The 11,901-nt window shown below is 46.1% G+C and overlaps 2 protein-coding genes across 3 annotated transcripts in view; one reads left to right on the top strand and one right to left on the bottom strand.

Annotated features, from left to right (window-relative positions):
* PYROXD1 (pyridine nucleotide-disulphide oxidoreductase domain 1) overlaps window positions 1–9,747 on the bottom strand; it is a 39,602-nt gene extending 29,855 nt beyond the window's left edge. Inside the window, exon 1 of one of the 2 annotated variants that reach the window (XM_064421463.1) lies at window positions 9,336–9,747. In XM_064421463.1, coding sequence (XP_064277533.1) covers window positions 9,336–9,509 — 174 coding nt within the window. In that variant the 5' untranslated portion in view covers window positions 9,510–9,747. The remainder of the gene's footprint in view (window positions 1–9,335) is intronic. The other variant, XM_064421464.1, reaches the window with a different exon arrangement.
* Window positions 5,132–6,769, top strand: LOC135301162 (DNA/RNA-binding protein KIN17-like). Its single transcript, XM_064421469.1, has one exon. It carries the CDS (start codon window positions 5,132–5,134, stop codon window positions 6,290–6,292), a length of 1,161 nt encoding a protein of 386 aa, XP_064277539.1. The 3' UTR covers window positions 6,293–6,769.
* Window positions 9,748–11,901: the final 2,154 nt, after the last annotated feature.

The raw sequence follows: 11,901 nt of genomic DNA, 5'->3' as shown, positions 1-11,901 counted from the left end.
ATGGTTGGCTTTTTAAGTGGTTTAACAAGGTGTCAGTAATCAAAACTAGGCAGCTGATTGGTTCTGTCAGGTCCGAAGGAAACTGCCACGGTCCTTACAGGGAATTACTTCCACAGTTCACAGATTTTTTTTCCCTTAACTAGAAACCAAACTATGTTCAATCATGACAGGGGGGTCATATTTTCCATTCCTTGGGAGGCTCCCACCTTCCTAAGCAGTCAGCTGTTTGCAGACTCTGGGATAATAGTACAATATTACAGAGATTACTAATTACCCAATTTCACATGTGTTATCAATTATGTCTATTATCTGAAATATTCCTAATTGTTGTATCTGAATTATTCCTGATTGCTTTAAGTTTCTAGTTTCATTGCATATATGCATATTTATATATTCATATCTATATATGAGTATATATATATGCATATATGCTCTTTTTTTTATAGTTGCCTTCATGTTCATAGCAAGAATCATGCATGCTGTTTTTAAAACAAAAAGAAAGGGGAATTAGCTCCTGAAGAAGTCTGAATGATGCAATATTTATACAGAAATTTTTTTTTAAGGGTTTTAGGTAAGAATCCTCAATTGAATGTGAATGACAAAGCCTAATTGATTTACTAACTTAAAGAGAAGATATGCATGTGTTTTTATCATCAACAGGTTCAAAGTAATCACCTCATGTAATCAGCCATCAATTGCCTTTGAGAAAATGAGCCCCAGTGAGAAATGACCTAATCACCATGCAGCCTTCGTGGTCAGAGCAAGAACAAAAGCTCTCAAAAAAGACATTCAGTGTTGTCAAGGTCAACGTTTCCAGCTAATGAACTTGATCACAACTTGATTCCTGAGTCTCAGCTATTTGGACTTAAAAACAATGGTCAATTATTTCTGTTTCTTTAAGAGACATTGGCCATTGTCTTTTGTCTTCCCATGCTGCAAGACCCTGTATCAGTGACATGATTGGATTTAAGTTTTGTCATTGTAACTGGTCTTTTTTGTATCTTATCCCATATCTAATAGATAGCCAGTAATAGCCTTAATAAAATGTAACCCGTTTGAACACCTGAACAAAAAGGGGGAGATATCACAGAGAGGTAGAGAAATTATAAAGGCCTCATAAAATCAGGCCTTGCTGTGCTAAATTAATAGCTGGCTTGTAACTTCTTTTAAGTGCAGCTAAGTGGTTTGCAAGTTCTCATGCAAAAACATCTTGAGAATGAGTGTTTGTTAATACAACAATCTATTCCTAGGGTGAAAAACAAGTGGTTGGCAGAAACTGGAAAGACTGATGTCCAGGCTGATGGCCTTATGAGAATTTAAATGTTGTGTCTGATTCTCAATATGTATGCAATAGTTTGTCGATTAGATTGTGCTGTTCTGAAAGAGGTACATAAAAAGGAATTGTTTGATGAAAACATTATCGCATACTTTATGGCAACAAACTGCACCATTTGATATTCTTCATGTTAAAGTCACACCAACTTGCCTGGGTTCACTGCAGAAGGGAACGACTGTGCAGATAAGGTAACAGCCCTGGTGTGGGCTGCCCTGGGACCAGAGACATTACACCAGGCAATTCAGTCACATCAGTTTTTCCATCAAGGGGCTTGAGCCCTACAACATCAATTCCATCTTGCATCTGCAGCAGCACGTGATGCTGACAATCAGAGCATGTTGTTCCCTCATGCTCTGCTTGTCAGCAGCATGTCACCGTGACTCAGGATGGATCAAACCCCAGAGGGCTACGAGCTCTTCAGCTGTGGCAGTCTGAAATTACTCATGTTTCAGAATTTGGTGACCTTAAATATGCACGTGTTTCTGTGGACACCTACTCTAAGGCCTGTTGGGCCTCTGTGGTGTGTACACACAGACATAGAAGCAAATTTTTATAGATTGAGGGTGGTGAAACCCTGGAACAGGTTACCCAGAGAGGCTGTAGATGGTCAATCTGTCCTGCCTCCAGCCAGAACAGGTAATTTTTGCAGTAGCATGATGGCCGTGTGGCCAGGACCCAGAGGTTATTCTCTCCCACCTAACATCAGTGGCAGGGGCAGGGGGAAGGAGGACAAGGGGTCACTTCTGGTCAAATAAACATTACAGAGTGTGGTGGCTTTGGTTCCATGCCAAAAGGAGCAGTTTAAATGAGCAGCCCCCAGGCCAGAATGAACAGGGGATGGGCAAGAGGTTGGTAGGAAACACATCCAGGACAGCTGACCCTAACTGACCAAAGGGATATTCCCAGAGTCACAGAATGGCTGAGGTTGGAAGGGACCTCCAGAGATCTGTAAGGACTTAAAGAGCACAGTTGCCTGTCCCAAACACTTTCAAGATCACAATGGAAGGAGCTTGCCATAAGATGAACCACAGTGGGAACTTAGCATAGAAGAAATTTGTGCCTGAAAGGTGCTCATTCCAGGCCTGGCAGAGGTGAGATCTGGTTAGCACAGTCAAACAACACTGAATATATATTCCAAAGGAAATTCATGTTGTCATGCAATAAACATAGCATATTAACAAAGCCAATTTGATTCCTCTCTGTGGCCTTAAAAAGGCCATCATGATGAGCAAACAGCTCCCCATGTGTGGAAATAGATACAGGGTGAAGTACAACATCCACGTGAATACATTGGGCATCATGATGATCAGGGAATTTCTGTACCCCAATACAAAAATTCTTTAGAAAAAAATTGTAATTCCAGCTTCTCTCTCTTGCCCCACACTGGGTGCCAAAAGATATGCTGGTTTCTAAGTAAACTGCTGGGAGAATTAGCCCCACTCAATCACATTAAGAGAGATTTCAGGCTGAAGTTCCCTGTGTTAGGGACTGGAGAAGGTGATCTCTTTAGAGAAATCTTGGGAGCTTGGAATGTGAGCTAGGGGGTGGGTCAGACCTTGCTCTGGTTAGGTGGTGCCCTGTCCCCATACACACCAGCTCCACAGACAGGCTGAGAGAGTTGGGGGTGCTCTGGGGAGAGCTTGCAGCCTTCCAGTGCATTAAGGGAGCTGACAAGAAGGCTGGGGAGGGATTTTTTGTCAGGGAATGTACTGACAGGACAAGGGTAATTACCTTAAGCAGAAGTTCTGCAACAGGGGGCTGGAACTAGACGATCTTTAAGGTCCATTCCAACCCTAATCATATATAATTGTGCCCAGGTGCACTGACCAACCACAGAAGGGAACAGAGGGCACACAGATGCAATCCATGAACACCAGGGGTATAAAAAGTTGGGCTAAAGAACAAGAAGGGCAGATGCTTGAAGCCTTCTGAAGTGATATGGTGTTACTCTGTATGGGTTGAAGCCTTCTGATATTGTATGGTACACCCTGTGTGTCGTGGCTGTCTCAACTGCGACCTATACACACACATATATGCCCAGTCTTGTTGCCCTATAAACACTGGTCCAAAATGGAACCTTTTGAGCCCTTTTGGACTGCAGAGGCTGTGACCAGCAACCTCCCTCTGAGTGGGGCCTCTCAGTGAGTGAACTCTCAAGTTTACTGCACTCAGAGAATCCCTGAACAACAATGAATCCTTGCCTGAGACCCCCACTCCTCAAAGCTCGACCCTTGGCTTGTGGAGAAGATGCAAAGGCATCTGAAGTATTTCACTGCCTTTGAGGGGATTTTTTCACAGGTACCTTTTACAGACTTTTTATGTCTGTGTGCATGCAAGTGTGACTATGCTGTAGTAAATGTGGAGAAATGCTTGTCACAGCTACAGCTGTTCTGAAGCTGCACTGGTAAATTTGGCCATACCATAACAGAAACCAAATTTGGCTAGCCTAGTTTGTAAAGAAGTCCTCAGGTGAGACAAGGATAGGTTCTCCTATTGGAAAATTGTAAGTTTAATTTTTTTTTTATAACTTCAACCAGGGCAAAGGTGAACAACTTCAAAGGTTATTCACCTTTGTCCCAGGGGAAGAGAACTGAAGCTTATTTCCAGGACACTGTTTATCTATGTGAGGCCTGATGAATTCAGTATATCAACAGACTGGGAATAGCCCTGAAGAGATAAAGGCCACCAACAGAACATCAGCAGCAATTTAGGAACATCTACCCCAGACTCTGCCTCTGGCACAGCTGGAGACACCTCCTGAAAAGCCTGATAAGAAAATCAAGGAATGAAAATCTAATTAACATCAGAAGCAAAGAACTCTGGATCCAATAGGACACCAAATATAAGAAATTTGCAACCTGGGACCAATGAATGCTGACCCAATTAATTTCTCTGAGTTTTGCCTGTATAAAACATCTGAAAAAATTTGTAAAAGCGGTGTGTGATGGATTGATTCTCTCTGCACACCTGGGCTATGTGTGTGGATGAGATGCTCTCTGTGGTACATCCTGGCCAGAACAACATCCTGGCCAGATAATAAAATAATGCCTTGACTCTCCAACTTTAAAAATGTTGTTGGAGGGTGCCTTAGGTTGCAATGCAAGATGTAACCAAATGTATACTATAACAATCTGTTAAAACCAGGTGGGGCAGTGTTCTTTATCTCTTCCAGGACTCATTCTCCCTCCAGGGGGATATCTCCTGTTAATGGGCCATTGAGTGTCCCTGCAAGGCTGACAAAATTCCGTCATCCCATTGTGAGATGCTCCGCCCAGGGGGAGGAGCCAAGCACTCCAAACTGCATATAAAGTAGGCTGTGGAACACCACAGCAGCCTCCTCCACTGGGTTCCCAGAGGAAGACCAGGCCAATCTCCAGCATCCCTGGACCCCCAGACGACCCCCAAACTCCACCCTGCTCCAGCAGAACCACAGCTGGCACTGCAGGAGGGCTGAGCCACCACTGAACGGGACTGCTGCCACCACCCTGCCCCACAGGGTGTCAGGCTGCACTCTCACTCTGTCAATTTTTTTGTACTACTTCATGTTATTTTAATTTTCCTATTACATTGTAGTTCTGACTTGGGATCTCCCCCTGGTTTGCTTTCAAACCAGCACAGAGGGTTTCCCCCCCCCGCCCCCGCATTGGTTCCAACATTCTTAAGCACTTCAATATTTTGAAGTGAGATAAGGCTGTAAGTAAATTGCTAATTAGTAATTGACCGCTGCCATTTCCACAGGGGCCAGGACCTGCACAGGCACAGGGTTGGGAGCAGGATTGGAGCAGGACTGCTGCCATGGGGAAGTCAGATTTCCTCAGCCCCAAGGCCATCGCCAACCGCATCAAGTCGAAGGGGCTGCAGAAGCTGCGCTGGTACTGCCAGATGTGCCAGAAGCAGTGCCGCGACGAGAACGGCTTCAAGTGTCACTGCATGTCCGAGTCCCACCAGAGGCAGCTGCTGCTGGCTTCTGAAAACCCCCAGCAGTTCCTGGATTACTTCTCCGAGGAATTCCGAAAGGATTTCCTGGAACTGCTCAGGAGGCGATTTGGGACGAGGAGGGTGCACAATAATATTGTGTACAACGAGTACATCAGCCACCGGGAGCACATCCACATGAATGCCACCCAGTGGGAGACCCTGACTGATTTCACCAAGTGGCTGGGGAGGGAAGGTCTTTGCAAGGTTTGTGAGACTCCTAAAGGCTGGTACATTCAGTACATCGACAGGGACCCCGAGACCATTCGCAGGCAGCAGGAACAAGAGAGGAAGAGGAAACAGGACCTCAGTGATGAAGAAAAATCTGCTAAATTCATTGAACAACAGGTTAGAAGAGGTTTGGAGGGGAAAGAACTGGAAATGCCAGTCTACACTAAATTGAGCAGAGAAAACGAAGAAGAAAAAATTACATTTAAATTAAACAAAGGAGCAAGTACTTCAGTTGCAGCATCTTCTAAAACAAGTGTTCTTGCACTGAAGATGGTGGAGGGTGCAGTTAAAAGAAAAGGAGCAGCTCATTGCTCTGGTCAGCCCAAAAACAAAAAGAAGAAATCTGCACTTGATGAGATCATGGAGCTTGAAGAGGAGAAGAAGAGAACATCTCGAACAGACTACTGGTTGCATCCTGAAATCATTGTGAGAATTATAACAAAAAAACTTGCAGGGAAGTACCACAAGAAGAAGGCAGTTGTTAAGGAAGTGATTGACAAATACACGGCAATCGTGAAGGTGATGGACTCTGGGGACAAACTGAAGCTTGATCAGACACATCTAGAAACTGTGATACCAGCACTAGGCAAGAAAGTACTGGTATTAAATGGTGGGTACAGGGGAAATGAAGGCATTCTGGAGTCCATCAATGAGAAGAGGTTTTCAGTGACAATAACCATCGCCTCGGGACCTTTAAGAGGACGCAGAGTCGAAGACATCCAGTATGAAGATGTTTCCAAACTCGCCTGAGCTGCTAAATCATGCAGCAGAGAAGATTTGAGTTCTCAGAACCTTCTTCCTCACATCTTTGGGGCAGACACAAGACTCTGTAGTATAGTAAATCCTAAACGAGTCCTTTGCTAAATTATTACATTTAAGTTATAAGTGAAGCTAAATGCTGTTAAGTTTAAGGTGCTGTTAAGTTTAAATGCTGTAAAGTGCTATTGAACCTTTAGGTCAAACTCCTTTTTATCCTTACCCCTTTATCCTTTTGTCACAGCCCCCTCCCACACCCCCTACCTCCATGTAAATAGTTTTCAGTTTATTTTGGTTTGAATTGATTGCATTTTTGTTTCTTGCTTTTCCTTGGTGTGCCTTCACCACCTAAGAGTGTGAACCTTGCAAGCAATTAATGTTATAAATGTCAATAAAAGTATTTCCTTTCACATTTATGTATTTGTTTTTGCAAGTTATTATTGATCAAAATTATTTTAATATAGTATTAGGTGTAACCCATTTTAACTGCTTTAATATAGTATAAAAAGCAGTTTTTGACAGTTTTTTTCTGTCAGCTTTTGCGGCCAATTCTCTGGCCATGTGTAGTTATAAATAGTGTGATAAATATATTATTGCTTAGACCTTTGCATAGCATTAAAATAGAAACTGGAAACTGTTAAATACTTTTATTTGTGTAACTAAGTTTTGAAATAGGTGTGAAATAGCCCTGTTGATTCAATGTATTTGTGGACTATCTTATCTGAATGATGAGATAGTGACAACAATCAGGACACCAAAAGAAAGATTTGCTCCTGACTCCGCTTCTCAGGAACTGTCAGAACAACAGAATGGAACATCGAGAAGAAATAGAATACATTGATTCAATCTACAGCCTGGCCTGAAGACAAGTCAAAGTTAACACCAAGCAACAGAATTCCCAGAACATGGAAAATCACAGGAATGTTTGAATACTTATAACCTCATTCATATGCATTTAAGCAATGTAATGAAAAGTATATAAGAAAATTGTTTTAAGCTGACAATGTGCTTTTGGCATCACCCAAGCACCCCAGCACTAGAAATTGTCCCTTTTGTCTCCTATTAAGCAGCTACCAATTTTGTTCCTCACAATTAATTAGGAGTTAATTGAACATTAATAAAAGATGCAGTGATGAAACAGACATGAACAAAGACACCTGTTAGAAGGAGCCAGCAGTCACACAGAGCTCAGGACACATGCAATTTCTGCATTAGCCATCACAGGGAGGGTTGAACCTGTCCCCAACACCAGGTGCTGCTCCTCTGCAGCCTGGGCATGGCCTGGCAGGGTGCCAGATTTTATTTTTTTTAACTTTTTAAGTTTTACTTCAGCTGCCAGCACCTGTACTGCTGCAGGTTCACTCCCAAAATTTACTTTCTTACATGCCACAGCTCACAGACCTGGCAGGGCTGTGCCATGGAATGGAGATGACATTGTTGAGAGAGAGATTGAACTAGAAACACGTTTCAAAAGATGGCCTTGCAAAAAGACCAGATCATTTGGAGAATCAGAACTGTGAAAGATGCATAGGTCGTTGGTGTTAGGTGGTTTGGGTAGGCTGTATCTTATTTATACCTCAGCCAGAGGGGGGAGGAAGAGGGCAACATGCGGCGGGACTTTAGGATTAAAGGAGGCTGTGCTCTCCAAAACCTTGCCCTATGGCCTCTCTCCCTTTGTTCACATAAAGTTGCAGGGCTGTCTCCTTTTTGGACATAAATCTCTGGCGTTTGTGGATTTTCCTGATTTTTCCTGACACCCTGAAGCACTATTTCCCCTAGACCTCGTTAAATGCTATTAAGCACTAAATCAGTCATTTCTCACCAGTGGTGATCGCCACCCACGATAAACTGGGCAGAGAAACTTCTAAATCCAATTTTTCAGCTCCCCCCGCAGATTAACATTCATCACTTCATTCTTGCTGTGCATTTCCACCCCTCAGGGCCTGGATACCCTGGAGGGATGAGCTGCAGGCGAGGCACTGCCCACTGCCGATATTCCAGCTCCAGCCATCCCGGGAAGGGGCGCTCATCCCCTTCCCACTGCGGCGCAGCCGGGAGAGGCTGGGAGGCTAGAGAGACACCTCCCCACACCCAAACCCACCCCGCTTTCCCCGTCCCTTTCCCGAAGGACCGCCGTGTTTTTCCCGGCGGCGCGTCCCCCCTGCCCCGCAGCAGCGGCTCTGCAGCGCCCGGGGGCGATGGGTCCCGCTCTCTCCTGCAGCCCCCGTGCAGGGAGGCAGCGCCGAGCCGGAGCTTCCCGAGCCGGGGAAGCGCTTCCCGAGCCGGGACAAGCGGCTGCCGGCCGGGCGGGATGAGCCCGTGCTCGGGTCAGCGCCCGGGGCCGCGCCGAGCCGCGCTCTGTGGGGCGGCAGTGTCACTGTCCCCGGGCCACGGGGACAGCCGGGGACAGCCCGGGACAGCCTGGGGACAGCCTGGGGACAGCCTGGGGACAGCCCCCACACCAAAGTCCCAGCCTGCCCAGTGCCCCGTGCCCGCTCCGGAGCGGCGATTCCAGGCGGATCCGTCCCTGTGCCCTGTCCCGCTCCCGAGCGCTGTTTCCCGGGGATCCCTCCCTGTGTCCCGTGCCCGCTCCAAGGCAGTGTTTCCCGGGGATCCCTCCCTGTCCCACTCCGGAGCGCTGTTCCCATGGGGATCCGTCCCCGTGCCCTGTGCCCGTTCCAGGGCAATGTTTCCAGGGAATCCCTGTGCCCTGTCCCGCTCCGGAGCGCTGTTTCCCGGGGATCCGGGAGGGATGCCCGGAGCTCTGTTCCCATGGGGATCCCTCCCCGTGCCCGCTCCGGATCTCTGTTCGAGGGGATCCCTCCCTGTCCCGCTCCGGAGCGCTGTTCCCGGTGATCCCTGTGCCCTGTCCCGCTCCGGAGCGCTGTTCCCATAGGGATCCCTGTGCCCTGTCCCGCTCCGGAGCGCTGTTCCCGGTGATCCAGGAGGGATGCCCGGAGCTATGCTCCCCTCCCGGGCTGCAGTGTGGGAAGCGCCCCGGGCAGCGCCAGGAGGGGATTGCTGCGGATCATCTTACGGCTCTGCCGGAGCTGGGAGCTCGGTCCGGGCTCGGTCCGGGCGCCGCCGCTGTGCTGCTCCGGGCGCTGGAAGGGCTGCCCCGTGCCCGGGCCTTTTGGGCTCTTATAGGGCTCTCCGGGCTGAAAACACCGCTGTTAATAATTTCCGCTGTCAAACAAAAGGATGTTCTCATGAGAACTCGCCGCAGTGTGAGATAAAGGCAAGGCCGTGCGGGGGGTAATCTCTGCTGGGTGGGAGACTCCTCACTGCATTTTCTACATTTCGAGTTCGCCCTGAGGCCAAGGATTGTGTGCAGGATGGGGGAGACCAGGCTGTACCCGCACTGCAGCACACACCCGAACCTGCCGAGCCAGGACAGCTGCTCTGTGCAATGCTCACTCCTAAATGTTCTGCTTGGAAATGCCTCCACAATGGGCTTATTAACTCTATTGTCATTTCAGTGCATTCAAAAGCAGAGTTTAACTGCTTTTGGTGCATTCTTCAACAGGATATCCAGATATTAGCATGTTTTCTTTATTTCTGCAACGATTACTACTAGGATTTTCCTTCTAGAAACATCTGTGTGCCAAGCATTTTAATTTTGACACATTGGACTTGAAAATAAATTAATGCCTAGTTAAATAGCAGCTAAATGAATGTTTTGTTCCGTCATAATATTTTTGTTAGTTGAAACTACAGCAGTTAGCAAAAACATTCAGGAGTTTGCCAGTGAAAATATGTTGACTGGGCTCTGCTTTCATTTCTGTGAGTGCGAGTAAACATTATTACCATGGATCTGTGAGAAGTTTATTTTGCTTCGCCTCTTACTGGAACACTAATCTTTAAGCTTGCCTTTGTTAGGGGAAAGCAGAAAAGATGTGAGCCTTCAAAGAGCACTTCATTCATGAGCACTTTCCATGAGACTTCCCGTGTCTGAGATGACCTGTGATCCTGATGGTCTCTTTAGTTAATTCACAGCCAGAAAGTGCTTCAGTTTGTTAAGGACACAGTTAGTAATTCGTGTAGATAAAATACATATGGACTTCTATAAAATATATGAACCAAACCGGCTGTACATGGGTGGAGGGGGGGTAGGAATTTCATTCTCAGGATGGAGAAACCTGACAAGGAGATTCCATGACATTTACATGAGAAGGAAACCTCGGCTGCACAGGAGATGGGCATTCACGGAGGCATGTGCCCAGAGACGCCCAAAGATGATGGCCCGAAAAGATACCCATCTGAGATAACCGGAGCCATCAGCACCTGCCGCCTGAATACAGGATTACTGAAATCGGGAAATGCATTGATCAGTTCCCAGACTAAGCCTGGACTGAAGAAAAGAACCAACTTGAATATTGGGCATATTTCATTTTTACCTATAACAAGTTAAGATAAATCATTATTGTCCTGTATACACCTAAGCATGCCATATGAAGCCCTTCTAATTGTTTTTTGTAAGGCACCTGTATATGAGTAGCTGACTGGGAGAAAAATGCAAATTTTGCATTTTTCAATTCTCGTACCATTTTGCAGGCCTTTTTTCTTGGAAGCAGACAATGTACTCATTTTTTAACCTCCCGGTGTGAAGGGACTGCTAATCTGCATGGAGAATATTTTACTTTATGAATAGTATGATTTGTTCTGGGATTGGTGTATTTGCCAAATAAAATATTAATGTCACACCCTTTGTGTGGCTTGTGTTAGTGCTAGCTTTTCAAAATGAAATCTGGATAGCTCCCCATTTCTTTAAGATTGTCTGGACAAAAGCAAATACCCAGCTCAGAATTTAGAAAGAGGATAAAAGACATATAAAAAGTATAATTGGACCAACCGACTGCTGAGGGAAGCCAATATAGTTTCCCCAGAAATGGGGAATCCTGTCAATAACATTTAAGGATTACCCGAGTCTTGTGGCCACTCTGTAGCCCACCCATTGTGAGTCAGCCATGTGGAGAGCAAAACAATAGCTGGGATGGATGTGTTCTGAGATATGGAGCAAGGCCTGTGTGCTCAGGGAGAAGAGCACAGAGATTTCCAGTGTGCACAATGAGGTGGTGCATAGCAAAAATGCAAGCCAAATGTATGCAATATAGCAGTAACCTAATTCTTTTATTCTTGGGTGTAATTCATTCTCCTTCTCTAATTTGTGTGGTTAAAGCTTGCTTCTCACCTGGAGCAGAGATGACACCATTTATCATTGCCCCGGGAAGCACAGTGACAGTTCCATTCTGTTACCTCATTTTCAGACCACAGTTGTGTCACTTCCCATTGATTGTCACTGCCTGTGGCAGCCTGGATTAGTTCTGCCAGGGAAATTTACAGTATTAGGGGTCGTGACACTGCTCTCTTTGCAGGCACCCTCTTCCCTTGTCACCTGGACAGATGATCATCAGTGAAGAGAAGCCTGGCTCCAGCTAGGTCAAGCACAGAGCCACCTCAGCATCTGGCTGGTAATTCAGCTGTGGGAAGTGATAAGCTTTCAGGACAGGAAATTTGGTTTTCCCCATATAGCTTTATATTTGTGTATGTGTTTTCCCTCCCTCCCCTCCTCTCTGACATCCTTGTGACGGCCAGCGTCACTT

Source organism: Passer domesticus, chromosome 5, assembly GCF_036417665.1.
Source record: "Passer domesticus isolate bPasDom1 chromosome 5, bPasDom1.hap1, whole genome shotgun sequence".
NCBI lineage: Eukaryota > Metazoa > Chordata > Aves > Passeriformes > Passeridae > Passer > Passer domesticus.
The sequence above is the reverse complement of the archived record's forward strand: the minus strand, read 5'-3'. Positions and strand labels throughout refer to the sequence as shown.